This window comes from Entamoeba histolytica, genomic scaffold (genome assembly GCF_000208925.1).
Source record: "Entamoeba histolytica HM-1:IMSS scf_1104750517881 genomic scaffold, whole genome shotgun sequence".
In the NCBI taxonomy this organism is placed as follows: domain Eukaryota; phylum Evosea; order Mastigamoebida; family Endamoebidae; genus Entamoeba; species Entamoeba histolytica.
In genome coordinates, this window is record NW_001914919.1 from 36,467 (window position 1) to 56,670 (window position 20,204).

A 20,204-nucleotide genomic window follows, 5' to 3' on the forward strand; every position below is an offset into this window, starting at 1 on the left:
TTTAAACATGAAATAAATGATTTATTAATAATTAATGTTTTTAACTTTGTTAATTGTGAAAGAGAATCAGGTATATCAACAAAGTTATTATTATCTAATTCTAATTGTGTTAATGAAGGAATAGTACAAACTGACTCAGGAAATTTACCAAAATTATTAGATGATAAATATAATCCACTCAATTTTTCCAATTTACTTATAGAATCAGGTACTTCTTTAATTCGGTTTTGTTGAAGCATTAAAATTGTTACTTTTCTTAATTCACAAATTACGTCAGGAAATTCTTCAAATTCATTACTTGTTAATTCAATATAATTCATATCAACACATTTAGCTAATCCTTTTGGTAATGATTTTAAAAAATTGGCAGTAAATGAAATTCTTTGTAGTTTAACTAAATTACCAATACAATCAGGTATTGATGTTAATTGATTTTGAATCATTTGGATTTCTTCTAAATTCGTTAATGATGTTATTTGTGTTGGAAATTCAGTAAAACAATTTGCATTTAAATCAAGATGTCTAAGATTAGTTAATGTAGTAAAACTAAGTGGCAAAGATGATACTTTATTTGCCATCATTCTGAAATGAGTTAATACTTTAAAAGGTCCCATTTCTTTAGGGAGATTCTATCTGTTGTTAGTTTATTCAGATTATTTGAGTCTTTTGCAAAATATAAACAAACTATAATCTCATTATTTGAAAGGTCAATAGAAGTGATTATTGATGCTTGTGAGATACAGTCCTTTGGAAATTGTTTAATACCCATATTCTTTTTATTGTAATGTTGTTTATCACTACTCATATTTCAAATTCGTAATATTAAGATGAAGGATTTTATTTTTTAGTTTTCAATAAAATTCTTTTCTTTTCAACACCTTCAATGGATAGTAACAAAGATTTTTGAGAATTGTTTTTTATTCTTTTTAATAGGTGAAGTGGATTTAACCAAAAATAAAAAGTGGCTAATTAAGTAGTAGTACTTTTATTTTCTATTGTTCTTTACTCACCAGATACTAATAACATCTTTATGCTTTTTGAATGATTTTCCATCAACCACTTACTTATTCTTTAATTTTTAGTCTTATTGAGAAGTGAGGGGTTTAGTTTATTCATTCTTTTGTTTGGATTGAAATAAAATTTTTTTTCAAACGTCATTAACTTTAAATATTCTTCATTTATGTTATTATATCATCTTTTTCTGGGAATTTTAATATGTGGTAAAACACCCTATTCTTTACATTCTTATTTTGTGTTGAATGGCTAATATCATTACAGTCATATTAGTATGATTAACTTCATTGATCACCATAAAGGTTATTATTCATTGATACTACCATATTATCAAATACATCTACATTCTCACAAGTAAATAATAGTACCATAATTATAAATACTCATTCTTCTATTATAATGGAATGACATTCTATTATCACAAATAATAATCACTGTTATTCTTTTCATTCATAAGTAAGATAACTTCTAACCAATGAAAACTCTATGATTAGAGTATAACTGATGATTCAAGAAATTGAATTGTTATAGAATTTGTGTGGTGTTTCTGATATATTACCTTCGAGTCGTGATTTAAAAACTAAAAATAAAAAATATACTATGAATTTTTTAAAAAAGTTAAAAACTAAAAAATTCTTTTAAAAGAATGTCTATCAGAGATGCATTGAGCAAGAAGATTTATCAAGTCAAAACAACTCTTAATATGAGTGAAAAGACAATAGATGTTGAATATCAAAGAGTTTATAACAAATTTAAATATCAAGAAGTTGGATTGAACAGATTGTATCATCTCATTGCTAATAATTTAGATTTAATGATCCAAGTTCAACATACAAGAATAGATATAACTGATGCTTTAGTACAGCTAACTGATCCAATTGTTGAAATTAATTCTGCAGCTTTGAAATATAAAACTACTTGTGAAATTGAAAGTATGGCAGTTTCAAAATACAAACAAACAGTTCAAAAAGTTGTAATTTCTCCATTACTTGAATTAAAAAAAATGTATAATATTCTTTCTGCCAGACATGCAATATTAAAAGTAAGACATAACGATTGTGATAGATTTCAAGATCAAATGAATAATTCAAAAGGAGAAAATCATGTCCAAGCAAAACAAAAGTATGAAAGAAGCCTTGACTTATACAATTATTTAAGAAGTGAATTAGTTGAAGATATGAAAAATATTATTTCTACTTCTATGTTATTTTACAATGAGACAATGATTGGATTAATTGGAAGTGATATTTATGAAGATGAACAAATAACTGAAACTCGAAGTAGTTTATTCAATTTACAAAACAGTATGGAAAAGACTGAATTAACACAAAAAACTTATACAATAACTCCACCAGATCAATCCTGTGTAACTGAAGATATTGTATTTAGAAAAAAACAGAATGATTTACACTGTGGTAAATATAAATTAGAAGTATGTTTTGTTAAGGAGTCTTCTGCTGTAAATATAACAGAACCTGAAGATGTTAATAGATATCCAACCCTTAAAAAAGAATTACCTCCAACAAAACCAAATCAATTACAACAAACGAGTCGTACAGTTCCACTACCAAAATCTACACCTCAACAACAACAACCAAAGATAGACGATAAAACGAGTGTTTCAAAAACAGGAAGTGCTTTAAATATAAAGAAAGATGAACCAAACCAACGTCGTCAAACACAAAAACTACAATCACTAACAGAACAAAAGAAAGAACAGTCAAAGCCACAAATTTCAACCAAAATAGAAAAACAAGAGAATAATTCAATAAAGAAAGTAGAACAACAACCAAATTCAAAGAAAAGAGCTGTTAAAAATTTAAAAAGAATTGAAAACAGACAAACAAGAATGTTATCTGAAATTAGAAATGGAAAAACACAACAAAAAGATGTAAGACATAGTGTTCTTATTCCTAAAAACCCAGAAAATATGAAAAAACCTACACAACTTGATCCAAAAGTTAGAGCAAGAATTGAAAAAATGAAAAAAGAACAAGAAAAAGATGATGAGTTTGAAGTTGTAACAGTTGACATTGATTCTGTTTCAAACTCAAAAACACAAGAAACACCAAAAAAGAAATTTGAAATTGTAGAATGTGATGAAGATACAACTGAAGAATCATCTGATGTTGAAAGTATTGAACTTGAATTAGATGAATTTGAAAAAGAAGAAGAAACAGTAAAATTATATAAAGCAATTTATTCATACGATGCAACAGAAAGTTTAGAGTTATCATTTAAAAAAGGAGATATTATTAAAATTTATTCAACTGATGATGAATGGTTTGAAGGTGAAATTAATGGAAAAAGAGGATTTGTTCCATCCAACTTTTTACAACCACTTTAATTGAAATACATTTACTTATATCTTAGAGTTTAAAAAAAAAAAAGAAATATTCACAGATATAAAAAATAGCCGAGTTAAATGTTTTTAACACTTATGTTGTATCACAACAGAATTGATAATTTCTTTGAATTGATCAGAAACATCTTTTGGTACAGTAATTCTGACCATATCAGAAATAATTTCATCCTTTTTATTAGAGCGGCATTCAATTTTAACAATTTCTCTTGAAACTCCTTTTTCTGATTGAATCGTCCAATCAATCGTATCAATAGCACAGAAACATATTTCTCTATCAATAATTTTATTACTTACAAGTAATAAAGCAGTTGGTGTTACTATAATTGTACATTCAATTTCTTTTTCCCCTTTTTTACCTACTAAAGTAGCAAGAAACTCAAAATCTCCAACACGAGAAAATAATGAACGGCGAGATGTTTTAGCCATATAAATATCTGCTAAAACTTGACCTCTTTCTAAAGCAGATTTTAAAGTAAAACAATACAATCCATTGTTGTGATTTATATGGAATGCTCCACTTTTTGAAAAACCAATAAATTCTCCAATATCTTTATATGCTAATTTTTCACTAATTTTTCTATTTCTTGGATCAATAATATAAATTGCAGTATATCCAATTCTTAAAACTCGTTCATTCTTTTTGTCTTTTTGAATAACTGGATAATCTCTTTGTTCATAAATTAAACTTTCTGGGACTTTTGGAATATCACCAAATGCTTTTCTTATTTCTTCTTTTTCTTCAAATGTAGTTTGTGAAAAAGCTGTTTGAATTTGTTTTCTAATAGAAGGATGTGCATTAATACCTATTATTTTACCTGTTCCAAGATGTTTAACAAAATCAGCAATAGCATCAACTTGATTAAGAACAACCCATGCAAAATCACATATTATAATTTCATTGTCTGGAATAAATTGTTTTAGTTTTGTATACCCTGTAAGAAATCCTCGTTCCATCATTCCTTGTGCTACTCTTTCACATGAAACATACCATAATGCCTCTTGTTTTGGACTTCTTCCAATATAAACAGTAACATGTTGTGATGAAAGAAAATCTCTAAATGGATCACCAGTAGGTGCATTTCCAATAAATTTAGGTATTTTCAATTGATAAGTACGTGGAGAAGGTCCTAATAAATCTGCATTTTTAAGAAGACCTTGAGGGTCAGGTAAACGAACTGCTCTTGTTGATGGTCTTCTTACACATTTACTCCATGGGAGTCTACGACAAACTTGTTGTGCTCCTTTTTCACTAAGAGTAGTTAAATTTGGAACTGCTTCATTTAAGAGTCTATGAAGTTCAATAACAAGAGGTGGATTAATTTGAGAAGCTTCAAATATAATAGTTGGTTTTGTTTTAATAATTCCAGCATTAGATAATGCTTTTAAATAAGCTTGAAGAGCAGGTCCTCTTGACATAACATAAGGTAAGGAATTAGTCATCCAAGGTTCTTTTGTTTCTCTAACGTTATTAGCAATGTTTTGTAAAATTTTTGTTAAAAGAATTAATGTTCTTCTTGCTGTTGGTGGAACAATAGCCGTACCACATAAATTTGAACCTTCTGGAGCAGCCAAAGCAGGACAAAATAATCTAAGAAATACAAAACCACCAATAAGTGAGAGAGCAATATCAGGATCATCTGTATGATATAAGAAACAAGACTCTCTAATTTGATGACACATAACTGAAAGAGGAGTTGGAGTATTTCGTAAATGTCTTCTTAAAGTTGCAATTACTTCATCACTTAAATCTTCTAATTTTTGAAGACTATTATTTGCTTCTTCAGTTAATTGTTCTTCAGTTTTATTTGGATAAAGTGTTTGAAGTTTAATAGGGTCTAACTCAAGAGGAGGCATTGCAATAACCTTTTGAATAATTGGTTGAAATACTTCCATCATAAAATTTTGACATTCTTTTCTAGCATATGCTGTTTGAACCTTTGTGCATAAACTATTTGTTCTGAATAAAGTTGCTGTTAGTACATTGGTTTGAAATTCTTGTTTTAATAATAATTCAATGAAGTCATCAATTACATGAACTTCACAAAACAAATCACAAATAAGATTGCTAAATAAATCTTGTGAAGTTATAGGAAGGGATTCTCCAAAAATACGAGCAATTTCAAGGTCGTTTGTTAATAAATTTATAAAATATAAATAACTATCATCTAAAGCACGAGAATAATCAGATGGATACACTATTGCATTACCATCATCAACAGTGGAGTCTTTCTTTTCTTTGTTAAAAGCCATCTCTAAATATTTTATTTTTAGTTTATTTTTGAGTTTGTTTTTTTTTTGGATTTGAAAACAATTCCAACAATAAAATAATCAAATTACAAAGGAGAAATTGAATATGAACCAAAATAGAAAGTCAGATATTTTGAACAAGTAAGATAAAATTGAACATCATTAACTGTTTCTGATAAATTTCCTTTAATAATAAATTCATTATCAATTGAAGAATTGTGAATAAGAGAAAGAGAACCAAGATTTTTTGAATAGAAATTTGGAGAGAAACAATTAAATGGAATAGAATTTATTGAAAAATTAAATTGGTTATTTCGGTCTAAAACAAAAGTATCACCAGACTGATGATCTACTATTGTTGGTTGATAAGATGGTTGTATAACATACATAATTCCAATAGCAATAAATCCAAAAACAAGAATCACACATAATATTGTTGATACAAAACAAAATGAAAGATTCTTTACTTTATGAATGAAAATGAGTATCATAATTACTAGGAATATTACAACTGTTATTCCTGCAGCTGTTTGATAAGAAGCAGGTCCCATAATAACAGTAAGTGATAATGAAATAATAAAAAAGAAAGTAAAAAGAGATAATGTAAGAAAATGATAAGTTTTCCATTCCCAAACAACTCTATGAAATCTAAACATTTCACATAATTCTTTTCTTTCATGTATTAAAGAAAGATAAACACATAATGTTGTAACTATGAAATATCCCCATATTATATATTGATAACGATATGTAAATGGAAGAATCAAACTCATAAAAGTTAAAATAATTGCAAAATATATTGTTACTGGAATTGGTCCAAATGAAAAAGAATAAATTGGTTCTTGAGCTTTATCAATACATTTTTGTAATTCATATAAGTCTTGTTTTTGTTTTATTTTTAAATCATCTGCTAGATTAAGAGCTTCAACAACTCTATCTTGTAAACATTTAAATTGTGTATCATTAGCTCCATCTAACATAGATATTTCAGAGTTTAATTGTTTTAATGACTCTACTAAAAATGGAATAACTCCAAGTACATCTACACTTAATGTTCCAGTTATTTCATCAGTATGAACTAAATCGGGTAATACCTCTTTTACTTCTTGTGCAACAAAACCTAGTCGTAGTTGTGGTGAATTTTTATAACGATATTGTTTTCCAACAAGTTGTGAAATACTTTCAAGACAATCTGATAAAGGTCTAATATGACATTTAGTTCGTTCATCAGATCTTACAAAATATCCATTTTCAGCAAGGACTTCTCCATAAACATGAAGTCTATGAAGAGTTTTTGATATATTATAAATACGTAAAAAATCTCCTTTTTGTAATTCTGAACTAAGTAATTGATGTGTTGCTGATTGTGAAACATTAACTGTATTAATTAAAACATCCCATTCATTTGATGCAAGTGAAAGTGTATTTGATTGTTGAGGAGATTGAAGTTGTTGCATTTCAATTTTGACTTCTTGAGAATTTGTTTGTTCAGCAGAAGATAATGTTTGATCAAAAGAAGTAATTTGTGGTGTTGTATCCATTTGATATTGATAAGGAAGCATTTGATTAGGCACAAGAGGATAACTTGGTACAAAAGAATTTATTACATTTGGGGGTTGTGCTAAAACAATTTGAGATAATTGGGGTTGTATTGGTTGTGTTAATTGAGAAGGGATTTGGTTTTGAAGTATTGGTTGTATTTGTGGTTGAGGTTGTATTTGAGAAAGAACAGGAACAAGTTGGGGTATGTGTTGAATTGGTTGAGGATTAGAAGATATTTGTTGAACAAGTTGTTCATCATCACTTTCTTGTCTCTTTTTATCAGATACAAGTTGAGTCATATATTTTTCACAAAGAGATTTAACTAATTCTTTATTTTGAATATTTTTATATGGAACATCTTCATAACGACCTGGCTCTTTTTCACATAATACTTTTCTAAGGTGAGTATCCCAAATATGAGAATAACAATTATACCGAGTTTTTAAAGGATCAGTACATCCTTCAAATGTACATTGCCAATTCTTTTTTCTATGTTTTCTTGTTCTTGGAATTTCTGCTGAATTAACAATAATTTTTGCTGGTAATTTAGTTGATGTTTCGTCAATTTGCATACAAAATGAAATAAGACAATCTTTTTTGTTTCATAATTTTTCTAATTTTTTTATTTTATTTAATAATTTTTGATAACAAATTATTAAAAGTATAATAAATTATACTTCTTATTTATAACTTATTGATATTCAAAATTATGAAACATAATTCTAAAAATAAAATATATAAAAAAATCCAAAAAACTTTCTTCTTATCCAAAAAATAGCCTAAAACTAAAAACTAAAAAAGAAACAACAAGATGTTTGGTAAGAAGAAACAAAAACCACAAATGGACACTTCATATGTTTCAGTTATTGATGGTGTGAAGAAGATTTATGATGAAAAAATTAAAAAATTAGAGGCTGATTATAAATATGATTATTTAGTATCTCCTCTTATGAGACAAGCTGATTTTGAAGCTAAGCCAATGGTTTTATTCCTTGGTCAATATTCTACTGGTAAAACTACTTTTATTAATTATTTATTAAACTATGACTATCCTGGTTCTCATATTGGTCCTGAACCAACTACTGATGGTTTTATGGCAATTATGCATGGACCTAATTCTACTAATATTCCAGGTAATACCTTATGTGTTCAATCAGATAAACCATTTACTTCATTATCTAAGTTTGGTAATGAATTTATGGCTAAATTTAATGGGTCATTCTGTAATCTTCCACTTCTTGAACATTTAACTTTTATTGATTCTCCTGGTGTTTTGTCTGGAGAAAAACAAAGAATTGGTAGATCATATGATTTTAATGAAGTTGTAAGATGGTTTGCTGAAAGAGCTGATATGATTGTACTTGTATTTGATGCACATAAATTAGATATTTCTGATGAATTTAAAGGAGTTATTGAAGCTGTTAAGAAACATTCTGAAAAGATGAGACTTGTATTAAATAAAGCAGATTCTATTGATTCACAACAATTAATGAGAGTATATGGAGCTCTTATGTGGTCACTTGGTAAAGTTATGCAAACACCAGAATGTCTAAGGGTTTATGTCTCTTCATTCTGGGACCAACCATTTAAAGAGTCATTATTTACTGGATTATTTGAAAAAGAACGTGATGATTTAATGTATGATCTTCATGCATTACCAAAACAAGCTACTGTTCGTAAAGTTAATGAATTATGTAAACGTGCTAGATTGGCTAAAGCTAATGCATATATTACATCATATCTTCGTGAACAAATGCCAACATTTGGTAAAGATAAGAAGAAAGCAGAATTATTAAAAGACTTGAACACTGTTTTCAATACTGTTATGAAACGATATAACTTAGCTGCTGGTGATTTCCCACCAATTGACGTATATAAAGATCGTTTACAAAATTGTGATTTTTCTAAATTCCCTAAATTGGATATGAGAGTAATTAATGCAGTTGATGATGCTCTTGGAACTCAAATTCCATTGTTATTGAAAAAATTCCCAATGGAAGATGACTTATCAACTCATACCAATCCATTTGAAGTTGCAAGTAACTTTGAAAAATGTTGTATTACTCTTGATGTTAGTGAAGATGAAATGAACTCATACCAAAAAGAGTTTGATAAATTACCAAAGAATGAAGTTGGTAAAGTACTTGGTAAAGATTGTTTTGCACCATTAATGGCTAGTGGAGCAGATAAAAAAGATCTTCAAAAGATTTGGTCAATTGCAGATTCAGGAAAAGAAGGAGCATTAAATGCACACCAATATATTCTTGCAAAGGCATTAGTTAGAACATTATTACAATCAGGGGGATATCCTGACAATCTTCCACCAGTTGAATAAAAAAGTTATTAGTACAATTAAGATACTTTTACATTTTTATTAAAACCTTTTATTTTTTTTATTTTAAATTTTTATTATTAATTAATCGTTTGTTCTACTACAAAATCAGGTCTTTTCACATTAATTCCACGGTCTTTTAATGCAGACGCAACATCTTCTAATGTCATTGTAGTAACAGGTTTGATAGCAGAGTGTGAATGAAGATGTGTCAATCCATATGCTTGGGCATCAGTTATAACTTCAAACATAAATTTTTCAGTAGCTAGAGCAACTGCTTTTGCTATTTGTTTGTCTTGAGATTGAAATCCAGCCATCGCCATATAATGATTTACTATTTCAGTTGGAATCTAATGCATAAATAACTAATAAAAGTGATTAGTAATGATAAAACACAAACAACAGAATACCAAATTTGACAATTTTCATGAAATTGTTTCATTTCAGGTTTAAATATTTCTACTGGTGCTTCTTTTGGTTGGTTACTAATAAATTAATAGAGATAATAATAAGAGTAATAGAAGTGGAAATGAACAAACTTATTCATTATATTGATTTTAAAGATTTTGATTTAACAAAAAATTGAATAACAAAAAAAAAGATAACAGAAGTTATAATATCTATTTTAATAAAGAAGTGACTGGTAAGTTCAATGTTGACAACTTTGAAATATAGATAATTATTGTGAGGTCATCTCTATTTCCTTTTGTGGTGCTTGGTTAGTCATGTTTTGATTTTTAGGAATATTTTCTACAGTGGTTTGTTGAAATGTTCGTTGTTTTGAGAGTTGTTCCATTCTTAGCTGAATCTCTTCTTCAAAAGTTAGTACATGACAACATCTTCTAACTTCAACAAATGTGTAACATACAAAAAAACATATATTTGAAACTATGAATAAAGTGTTTAGACCACAGCACAAATAAAAAAGAATTGTACTGTTAGTTTCAATACAATTTCCACAAGTGGTACATGTTCCATCATTTTCCATTTCTTTAATTGTAGTAAATGAAAGGTGATTATCATAAAGACAAGAACATTCAGGTTGAACTGTTCCATTTGAAAAGACATAACAACAATGAAACTGAGATATGAATAATATCGCATTACATATAAAAAAAACAAAAACAAACTTGTTTCTCAAAGCCATGTTTCTTAACTTCAGTAAAATTTTCAACGTCAATAACCTCAAATGCTCCACCAACCCAACTAAGAATAACAAGGGGAAGAATAATAATAGTCTCTATAAATAAAAGAATAATAAAAAGTTTTCTTATCCTTCTATACTCTTTCTTATTATAAAAAACAAAGACAGTTGCAAAGAAATGGAAAACAACACCAATAATACCAAATGTTAAAGTAAGAATAGATGACATTAATCTATATTTTGTTTCATTTTTATTAATTGTCCAATGAATAGATATACCATAAATTGCAGCAACAGAATAAAGACATGCAATAGTCTTGAAAGAATAAGTTACAAAAAAAAGAGAAATAAGAAAGAATTACAGAAAACAAACAAATAAAGCAGACAAAGTTCCAAGAACAAACACTTCTTTCATTTCTTAAAGAAATAACTATTAAAGATACATATAAAAAGGAAATTAATTTTTGGGGTATTTTTTCAAATAAATTTTCAAGGAAAAAATAACAGTAAAATTATTCTGAAAAATAAGGGTGATGAAGAGCATCACGAGCAGTTATTCTTTTAGTAGGATTATATTGATTACAACATTCAAATAAGTTAATTCCACTTGTATTAAGTACTTCAAATTTTTGAGATAAATTTTCTTTCTCAAAAACAGGCAGGCTATGTCTAATTCTGTTTTTAAGATAAGTAAAGTCTGGCCATTCTTTTTCGTCGGGATATCCTAATACTCTAAATATTTTTAATAATTCATCATATTCACTTTCTCCTCTATAAATTGGTGCTCCATATGCTAATTCCCCAAAAATTGCACCTATTGACCAAATATCAACTGATGCTTCATAATGAGTTGCACCAAGTAAAATTTCAGGTGGACGATACCATAATGTAATGATTTCAGTTGTATATTCTCTTAAAGGAATTGTTACAGCTCTAACAAGACCAAAGTCAGCCAATTTGATATTACAATATTTATCAATCAATATATTTTGTGGTTTTAAATCACGGTGTAAATATCTTCTAGCATGAAGATATTCAATAGCACTGAATAATTGTTTCATCCATTTTTTAATTACTTTTGGTTGAATTTTTGAATGATTTTTAATGTATTTTGATAAATCACATTCACAATATTCAAATACCATTCCTAAAGAATCAACTTTATTTTCAACTGAAATTAATCTACACTATATAAATATAACAATTCAATACTTATAAAGATGAAAATTAAAACAAACTTAATTATAAAAGGATGTCTTAATTTAAGTAATGAAGAAATCTCACGAAGAGAAGTACTAGAAATTCCATCAGAATCATTTTCACCTTTAATCATTTTTAAAGCATAATATTGTTTGTCATGAACATTCCTAACTTTAGAAACAAAACCATATGTTCCTTCTCCTAATGTTTCAATCTTTTCATATTTATCAAAAATAAGTTGAGTAGTAGAATGACGTTTTAATAAATAAGATGCGAACATAAGTATTCAGAATGATATAAATTTTTTTTTAGTTTAAATTTTTTTTCAATTAAACTATTAATTTAAAAAAATCTAAAAAATTTAATTTAATTTTAGGTTTTATTAGAACGAAAAAATTGAATAACAAATAATCAATAAAAAGCATCATGTATGTTTGTAGTTAATTTTCCAGTATCATAATGGTATTGACAATGCATTCTTCTACTGTTTAAATATTTTTTATATTCACTACAAGTAAAATTAAATTGAAGTTGATAAACAATTGTTTTTAAATTTTGATAGAATTCAAATAGAATAGAAATATTTCCAAAAAGAAATCCTAAAGAAATTAAACGACATTCTATATGTAATTTTTTGAATTGAAAAAGAAGAAATATAATACAATTAAGACCAGTAGTAATTACAGTAAATAATACAAAAAGATAATAATATAAATAATTATGTTGTCCAATACATGTTTGTAATAAAATACTATGATGATCATGTCTTAAAATACATCTATTATATATTAATGTTATTCAATTTATTATAAATATTTAGTTCAAATACAAAACAAACGTTCCACAAATATCACAATGAGTTACTCTTGGTTGTTTGATTGTATTGCATTTTAAACAAAAATCTAATGAATAATTTTTATCAAAAAAAACATTTTTATCAATTGCATTAACATCAAGATTTTTAGTATTTGTGTGTGAATTTGCAAAGACTTTTCTAATAGGACCTATCCAATAATTATATTTATTATAATCTTTGTTATGTGGATTAATATAATTGATAACTAACATATCTACACAAATTAAAAGTTCTAAAAAACAAATTGGAAGTCTTAATTTGTAAAATAATTTACTTTCTTTACTAACTTGAAAGTTTATGTAAAAACTTATAATTCCAATTAGACCTATTATAACATATAAGTAGTAAGGTTTATTCTTTTTGTAATTAGGCATCAAAGAGATTAGATATCTATTTTAGAGTTTATTTTAAGTTCTATTTTTAATGAAAATTTAAAAGAATGATGAATTTTAATATATTTAATAAAATTTTCTCTTTCATTATTTTTTTTTGTTATATATTACATCTTTTTATTATTTTTTAATTTTAAAATAAAATTGCATTTTTTCTTGAATTTGTCTCTTTTTATATCTCTCAGAGAGACAACAACTGTTTTCATTATAATCATTAATTTAATGCAAGAACCAAATCAACAAATAGAGTTCAATGGAAATGGTATTCTTCTTGTCTCTTCTGAAGAAATTCAAAGAACTCAAAAACAAAGAAAAAAGAATTGGAAATGTATTTTTCCTAATTGTAATGAACCTGCAAAAACTCGTTTTAATTGTTATGCTCATGTTTGGGATATTCATCTTAGAGAATATTATAAACAAAAATTCCCAGAGTTATCTCCAACAACACCATTTAAAAAGACTCAAAATAAAGCACCATTAAAAAATCTTTGTGAAAAGTATATGATTCAACTTGTTGAAAAACAAAGTATTTCTCAAAAATTAGAAGGAAAATTGAATAATCTAACTGTACAAAATTATAACAATCATATTGAAACTCCAATAACAATTACAGAACAAAATTCATCAGATATTCTTGAAATAGAATTACCATTATTTAATCAATTTAATACTCCAAAACAATTACAATCATTAGCAACTTTTAATAACTCAATTACTCAATCTATTTATCCATTTTCATTCTTTTCTACATACCAAAATAATAATCAACATAATAATCAATTAGAATATATAGAAATAGAACAACCATTCCAGTCAGCTACAACTATTGCTATAGAAGATATTAATCAAATAAATTCTAATATTCAAAATAATACAGAATTTATTAAAATAGAAGAAATAACAAATCAAATAAAAAGATTACATGTTTTTGGTGAAATACTTGCTGAAAATGGATATCTTGTTCGTTCTGATGCTAGGTCTAAAACAGATATTCAAACAATTGAAAATGCATTAAATTCAGTTACTTCTTTAGTTGGTAAAAAATATGCTTATAAAAATGAGCCAAATAAAATAAAATATGGATTTATTGCACAAGAAGTTCAAGAGATTATTCCAGACTTAGTTCAAAAAGATGAGACAAATAATTTAAGCGTTGATTATTTAGGTCTTATTCCATATATTATTGAAGCATTAAAAAGTATTCATGATAATTCAGTAAGTTTACAAAGTTCATCAAGACAAGAATATATTGAATTATCTAAAAAAGTAGAAGATGTTGTTTCACAACTTCAAAAATTAATGGAAGAAAATAAACAGTATATCTTTCTTGAAAAAAGTTCAAGAGTTTTTGGATTTTTTCCATTAGAATTTTTTGGACCACCAATAGTGGTATTATTTATGGCAATTAGTTTTACTATCTTTAGTATTATTCTTCCTTTTATTTTACCATATTGTTATTTTAGTTTTATTATAGTATTAGTTGAAACTATTATTCTTTGGAGTGTTATTATTGCTCAAAGAAAACGAATAAATACATTATTTAAATATCCTCATTTAAAAAGTCATTGGTCTCTTTCTCAATTCTTTTTATGGATAATTGTTTTTTTACTTCTTCATATTTCATTTACTATTTCATTAATATTAGGATATGGTGGAATTATTGTTTCTTCTATTTATTTTGGTATATTCCTTGGATTAGCAGTATTAGCATATATTATTTATAATTCTTCTCATATACTTCATAAAGGATTTATTATTATTGGATTATTTATTGGTGTATTTGTATTAACTCTTATTTCAACAATAGTATTATTTTATTTACAACCATTTATTTCTTTAAATATAAGAGGAATAGATAATCCATATCATGTTAATATATATCCCAAAGAACCAATAATTCCAATGGTATTATCATCTCCACCTTGGAACTGTTTTTCTCCTCAAATACAAAGTGATATTCCATTACCTCAAAATTTAACTTTAGTAATGCCATCAAGTTTATCACCAAACTCTGTTTTACCAACTATTCGAGGAATTGTTTCTGATGATATTTCTACTACTACTATTGATTTTTACATTGTTTGTTCAGGATTTATTAAAGTAAGTTATGGTAAAGTTACCTTCAAATCTTGTGAAACTAAAACAAATCAAAATACTTGTTTAACTAATAAATGTGGATGGTGTTCAATTACAAAAAAATGTGGGTATTGTGAAGATATTAATAACTTATGTAATAATGATGAAACATATGGTTGTTAATAATAGTATAAAAACAATATGTAATTAGATATTTCTTTTCTATTTCTTTGGTTTTTTTTTTATTAATCCTCTAGTTTATAAAGTTTAGATTGAAGTACATTAATTATTATATCCTTTTTTGATAATTCTGTTTCTAAGTAATTAATTCTTCTTTTAAGTTGTTCACATTCTTCTTTAATTTCTTTATTACTTATTGATACTTTAGGTAATGTAATACATTGATTTGATGAATTAATAATTTTTTCTGGTGGAATATATTGTAAACCAAAATTAAATGATAAGTTTGGTTCATTAGTAATTCCTTGTTTCCATTCATTAGCAGTTTCAGTTTGAATACCAGCATATGTATTAGGAAAAATATCATCTTGGAAGAATTCTGATTTTCTTGGAACACAAAAAGAAATTGGAACCACTCCATCTGGAACAATTTTCATAAATTTAGTAATTTCACATATTGTAGTATTACATAATCTCTTTGGAATAACTCCAAGTCCAGATTGTGGTTTTTCTCCTCTGAATGTATTAAGAGAATAAAAATATGGCTTTTTATGAACAATTTCAAAATAAGAAATTGTAGAATCACCTTTACCTCCAAGATAAAGAAGAGATAAGTCTGGGTCATAAAATGGCATAAGAACACCAGACTGATTATCAACTGTATGTCTACATAATGGGGATTCAAGACTTCTTGGATCCCATAATGCTATTTCTCTTTCAGCACTTCTTGAAAATCCAGTTGTAACGATCATATCATTATTTTGCATCCATAAACATCTCATCCCTTTAGATCCTTGATGAGCAATAACACTGTTAACAATATTTTGTTGTCTTGGATCAATAATTCTTATTTTTTTATCTTTACATGTTGAAACAAATTCACTTCCAATTCTATTCCATGAAACTGAATTAACAATATCAGTAAATCCTCCAATAGAAAACATTTCTTCACCTTGTTCAATATCCCAAATTTTAATAGTAGTATCAGCAGATGAAGTGGCTAAAACATTAGATGCACATGGATTAAAATTACATGTTCCTACTTTTCTCTTATGTCCTTGAAGAATTTGAAGAGGTTCACGAATATTTTCTGCTGGACATTCTTGTGGTATTCCCCAAATACGTATAATACTATCTTCAGATACTGAAGCTATTAAATCATCATTAAAAGGGTTATAATCAAGATTAAGAACTGTTCCTTTATGTCCACTAACAAGGCAAATACCACATTGTTTTCCAACTCTAGTGTAAGGAATAACAGCAAAAGCTCCTCCTCCAGCTACATCCCAAATCATTGAGAAATGTTTATATCCACAAACTATTATATTAGAGTCCCAAGCAGAATTAGTCATTTTAGTTCCATTATATTGTTGGTCATTTTTAAATTCAGTACCAAAGACATGTCTATATTTTGAAGTTCTTATGAATCTATAAGACATGAATTTATAAGAAATAAAATATATTCGTTCAGAGATTTTTTGAAAATTAATTGGAATTTTAAAAATATTTTTCTAAATTTTTAGTTAATTATTAATTAACTAAATTATTTATTATAATAAACAATACTTCGTCTTTTGGTTTGAATTGAATTAATCTTTTCAAAAAAAAAAAAATATAAATAAGTAAAAACAGAAAATTAGAAGTAATTAATGAAAGAAAGAGATTGTTCACATTATGAATTGAAACATTGTATATCTATGAGAATACATTGTTTTAATTCAAAAGAGAGTGTAGTAAAAAGAAAAAAAAGTAAATAGAAGAAATGTTAATAATAAGAAGAAGAATCTATTAAAAATTTTAATATAATAGATAAAGATTTAAAAAAGGAATATTTCTTTTATACTTATAAATAAAATTAAAACAAAACTACTTTATTCTTTTATACAATGTAAATACAAGCTATTATGTGTTATTGTTAGATTATTATATTGGTTTTAATTACTTATTTTGTTATACTATTATAGTATGATATTATTTCAATTCCATTCATATAATTATCAAATTAGATGAAGAAATAAATAAAAGTTATTCTATTCGTTTTATTAAAAGAAATAGTTAGTAAGAAGGAAAATAAAAATTGAAAGAAAATAGGAAGAATAAAAAGTAAAAAGTAGAAGAAATTTAGTTTCAAAAGTATTTATTTAAAGATTGAAGAAAAAAATTCAAATTTAACTTAAAATAATTAATGATACTTTCAGAGGAATTTAAGTTACTTGAAGAAGATATTCAAAAAATTACAGAGCCTTATGTCTGTGATGTATTGAAAAGAATTGTAAATGTTATGAAAAGTATCAATGAAAAAAAGATATTAGAAATGTTTGGAATTAACAATGAATATGATGCAATGAATTTTGTTTTTACTCATGAAGTTAATGAAGAAATAAAGAATAATATATTTAAACAATTTGGAGTTGATGTAGTTGTATATAACCAATTAGTGAATATTAAAAATGAATTAATGGTTAATCCAGAAGAAATGGTTGAACAATTAAATGTTATGGATAACCAATTATTTAAATTTATCTTAAAACAATATGAATTTGATGAGCTAGGAAAAGGAATTATATTATTAGATGATGCTGGATTGTTAGAAGATGAAAAACATTCAATTGTAAAAAAATATGGAAGAGAATCTCAAATGACTTTGAGAATTGATAAAATTGAAGAGATAGTAAGTAAAATGAAATATAATGATACTATCAAAAAAGAACAAATACCAGAAATACAACAAAAAGATGATACAAAAAAAGTTGAAGATTTAAAAAAACAAGAACATGAAGTTAAAAAGAAAGAATATGAAGAAGTAATAAATAAAAAAGAAATAGAAAAGAAAGATACAAAGAATAATTATAGAATAAAACAAATGGATGTATTAAAAAAACATATTCCAATAATGAAAAATGAAATTGGAATGAAACATTCTCTTATTATATTTGATTCAATTACTGATGGATATGATGGAAGTACATTATTTAAAAGAGTATATAATCAAAATAATATTTATATTGTTATTTTTGATTCACAACAACATGGATTTGGTGCTTTTGTTAAAAGTGGTATAAACAAAATAAATGAATGGAATTATGTGTCTGAACATTATCTGTTTACTATTGAAGATAGTTTCATGAAATATAACCCAAGAAAAGGAGTAAAAACTGGTATTGTTATTAATGAAGGAAGTCAATGTCTGTTATGTATTGGAGCTCCTGGGTATGGGTTAGTTATTTACAAACCACCATTTGCAAAGAGTTATTGTTATAACACATCAATGTTATATCATGCTGAGGATTTATATTTTAATCAGTCAAGTGAGGAAAATGGCTTTTTAATAAAACGATTAATAGTTGTTAAAGTTATGAATTAAAACTGTATTGAACTGGAGATTCTTTTAATTCTTAAAAAGATTTTTAATATAATTGATTTTTATTAAAAACACATAATTCTATCAATGTTTATTTTAATAATCCAATAATAAAAAAATTCGTTAATTTATTTTTAACATACAAGTACTATTGGTAATACTGAAAGTTTGATTATAATATATTAAACTAAACAAATGATTTAAAAAAAAAAGAAAATAAATATATAACAAATAATTAACAGAATGAATCATATCTCAATGGGATATAAAATATAATGTAAATTAATATTAATTTTTTAAACAAAGAAATTATTGAAATATTATTAATAATAGAATTTATGTAATGGATAATATGAATTGTAAAAAGATGTTTTAAATATTTAGAATATTCAAAAATGATTTAAAATAGTATTTTCATATTACATGTATTAAAGTATTTATTATTCCTAAAAATATATGAGAAGAAATAGACGCAGTAAAGAATTTCCTGTTATATTAAAAAAAATAAAAGAAGATAATTTCATAAAAGAAAAAATATTCTCTTTATTTTTCATAGTATAATAATTTTACTGGCTAATAATAGGAGTTAAATATGGTTATGAAATAAAATCCAGAAATATAAAAAAAATAAAATTGTTTATGAAAATATTTTTATTAATATCTACAAAAAAAAAATAAACAATGTTATAAGAAATTTAAAAAAAAAAAATAGAATAAGTATATAAAAATAAATTACACAGATTCTGACTCAAATATTGAGCGAATAGTTGGTTCATTTTTAAGTAAAATAAATTCTTCTTTCTTATCAAGCATTTGACAAACAATATCATTTATCCTGAACCCATAATCATAAATGTCATTAATACCCATTAAAAATTTCCCATCACAATATATTTTTTCAATATTTTGAAGTTTCATTGTTCCTTTTTTACCTTTTGTTGTATTAACTTCGAAGAAATATCCAAACTCCGTTAAAAAATCAAGTAAAAGATGTAAGACTTCGGTTTTCTTATTTGTTTGAAAACGTCTATTAGCAGTTTTTTCAGAACAACCAAGTGAAAGATCATAACTTTTATGATCATTACATCGTTTTTGAAGAAACTCTTCGATTACAATTGAATCTTTATAACTAAAAGAAATGGATTTAATTTTAATAAATTGATGAGTAATAACAGCTTTCTTTGGTGGTTTTGTAATAGTAATATCACAGAATTGATTAAGAAGACCAACAAATACACCTTGTTGGCAAGTCTGATAGTCTCTTAATTTTCTAGAAGTAATTTTACATGGAACTTTTTCTTTTTGAGAACTTCTTGATAATGAATACAAATCAATGGGAATCTGTGTAAACATATTAAGAATGAATGAATATTAGTATTCAAATGATTCCTTTAAATAGATAGGGTGTTTTTTATTATTGTCATTGTTTTTAATTCAAATCAAACTTTTTTTCGTTTTTTTTTACTTGAGAAGTATTTAGTTTCTTCTAAAATAA

General features: G+C 25.7%; 13 protein-coding genes across 13 annotated transcripts in view, besides 1 other annotated feature; 4 read left to right on the top strand and 9 right to left on the bottom strand.

Moving 5' to 3' along the window:
• Positions 1-805, bottom strand: part of EHI_105230 (uncharacterized protein) — a gene marked incomplete at both ends in the record, with an annotated part of 911 nt that extends 106 nt beyond the window's left edge. Inside the window, 2 exons of the mRNA XM_001913637.1 lie at positions 1-629; positions 686-805. The exon at positions 1-629 is cut by the window's left edge and continues 106 nt beyond it. Coding sequence (XP_001913672.1) covers positions 1-629; positions 686-805 — 749 coding nt within the window. The remainder of the gene's footprint in view (positions 630-685) is intronic.
• A 258-nt stretch (positions 806-1,063) lies between these two features.
• Positions 1,064-1,252: a repeat region.
• Positions 1,253-1,660: 408 nt separating this feature from the next.
• On the top strand, positions 1,661-3,361 carry EHI_105240 (BAR/SH3 domain containing protein; the record flags this gene model as incomplete). Its single annotated transcript, XM_648842.1, has 1 exon — positions 1,661-3,361. The coding sequence occupies one exon, from the start codon at positions 1,661-1,663 to the stop codon at positions 3,359-3,361; it is 1,701 nt and encodes a 566-aa protein (XP_653934.1).
• Positions 3,362-3,445: 84 nt separating this feature from the next.
• EHI_105250 (Ras GTPase-activating protein, putative) lies at positions 3,446-5,629 on the bottom strand (the record flags this gene model as incomplete). Its single annotated transcript, XM_648843.1, has 1 exon — positions 3,446-5,629. The coding sequence occupies one exon, from the start codon at positions 5,627-5,629 to the stop codon at positions 3,446-3,448; it is 2,184 nt and encodes a 727-aa protein (XP_653935.1).
• Positions 5,630-5,712: 83 nt separating this feature from the next.
• Positions 5,713-7,740, bottom strand: EHI_105260 (uncharacterized protein; the record flags this gene model as incomplete). The annotated part of the gene is made up of 1 exon (XM_648844.2): positions 5,713-7,740. One exon carries the CDS (start codon positions 7,738-7,740, stop codon positions 5,713-5,715), a length of 2,028 nt encoding a protein of 675 aa, XP_653936.2.
• Positions 7,741-7,975: 235 nt separating this feature from the next.
• On the top strand, positions 7,976-9,503 carry EHI_105270 (Receptor mediated endocytosis protein, putative; the record flags this gene model as incomplete). The annotated part of the gene is made up of 1 exon (XM_648846.2): positions 7,976-9,503. The coding sequence occupies exon 1, from the start codon at positions 7,980-7,982 to the stop codon at positions 9,501-9,503; it is 1,524 nt and encodes a 507-aa protein (XP_653938.1). The 5' UTR covers positions 7,976-7,979.
• Positions 9,504-9,580: 77 nt separating this feature from the next.
• EHI_105280 (uncharacterized protein) lies at positions 9,581-10,047 on the bottom strand (the record flags this gene model as incomplete). The annotated part of the gene is made up of 3 exons (XM_648847.2): positions 9,581-9,850; positions 9,901-9,985; positions 10,040-10,047. The coding sequence occupies 3 exons, from the start codon at positions 10,045-10,047 to the stop codon at positions 9,581-9,583; spliced, it is 363 nt and encodes a 120-aa protein (XP_653939.2).
• A 132-nt stretch (positions 10,048-10,179) lies between these two features.
• Positions 10,180-11,059, bottom strand: EHI_105290 (uncharacterized protein; the record flags this gene model as incomplete). Its single annotated transcript, XM_648848.2, has 3 exons — positions 10,180-10,581; positions 10,631-10,960; positions 11,018-11,059. The coding sequence occupies 3 exons, from the start codon at positions 11,057-11,059 to the stop codon at positions 10,180-10,182; spliced, it is 774 nt and encodes a 257-aa protein (XP_653940.2).
• Positions 11,060-11,156: 97 nt separating this feature from the next.
• EHI_105300 (Cell division control protein, putative) lies at positions 11,157-12,124 on the bottom strand (the record flags this gene model as incomplete). Its single annotated transcript, XM_648849.1, has 2 exons — positions 11,157-11,826; positions 11,883-12,124. 2 exons carry the CDS (start codon positions 12,122-12,124, stop codon positions 11,157-11,159), a joined length of 912 nt encoding a protein of 303 aa, XP_653941.1.
• Positions 12,125-12,255: 131 nt separating this feature from the next.
• EHI_105310 (uncharacterized protein) lies at positions 12,256-12,912 on the bottom strand (the record flags this gene model as incomplete). Its single annotated transcript, XM_648850.1, has 2 exons — positions 12,256-12,622; positions 12,683-12,912. 2 exons carry the CDS (start codon positions 12,910-12,912, stop codon positions 12,256-12,258), a joined length of 597 nt encoding a protein of 198 aa, XP_653942.1.
• A 402-nt stretch (positions 12,913-13,314) lies between these two features.
• Positions 13,315-15,351, top strand: EHI_105320 (uncharacterized protein; the record flags this gene model as incomplete). Its single annotated transcript, XM_648851.1, has 1 exon — positions 13,315-15,351. The coding sequence occupies one exon, from the start codon at positions 13,315-13,317 to the stop codon at positions 15,349-15,351; it is 2,037 nt and encodes a 678-aa protein (XP_653943.1).
• On the bottom strand, positions 15,347-16,787 carry EHI_105330 (coronin, putative; the record flags this gene model as incomplete). The annotated part of the gene is made up of 1 exon (XM_648852.2): positions 15,347-16,787. One exon carries the CDS (start codon positions 16,785-16,787, stop codon positions 15,414-15,416), a length of 1,374 nt encoding a protein of 457 aa, XP_653944.1. The 3' UTR covers positions 15,347-15,413.
• Positions 16,788-17,533: 746 nt separating this feature from the next.
• EHI_105340 (uncharacterized protein) lies at positions 17,534-18,712 on the top strand (the record flags this gene model as incomplete). Its single annotated transcript, XM_648853.1, has 1 exon — positions 17,534-18,712. The coding sequence occupies one exon, from the start codon at positions 17,534-17,536 to the stop codon at positions 18,710-18,712; it is 1,179 nt and encodes a 392-aa protein (XP_653945.1).
• A 711-nt stretch (positions 18,713-19,423) lies between these two features.
• EHI_105350 (uncharacterized protein) lies at positions 19,424-20,068 on the bottom strand. The gene has a single exon (XM_648854.2). It carries the CDS (start codon positions 20,060-20,062, stop codon positions 19,442-19,444), a length of 621 nt encoding a protein of 206 aa, XP_653946.1. The 5' UTR covers positions 20,063-20,068; the 3' UTR covers positions 19,424-19,441.
• Between the last annotated feature and the right edge of the window lie 136 nt (positions 20,069-20,204).

Bases quoted from the DNA above. Each gene is read 5' to 3' on its own strand.
- EHI_105350 (XM_648854.2), bottom strand. From the start codon at position 20,062: ATGTTTACACAGATTCCCATTGATTTGTATTCATTATCAAGAAGTTCT.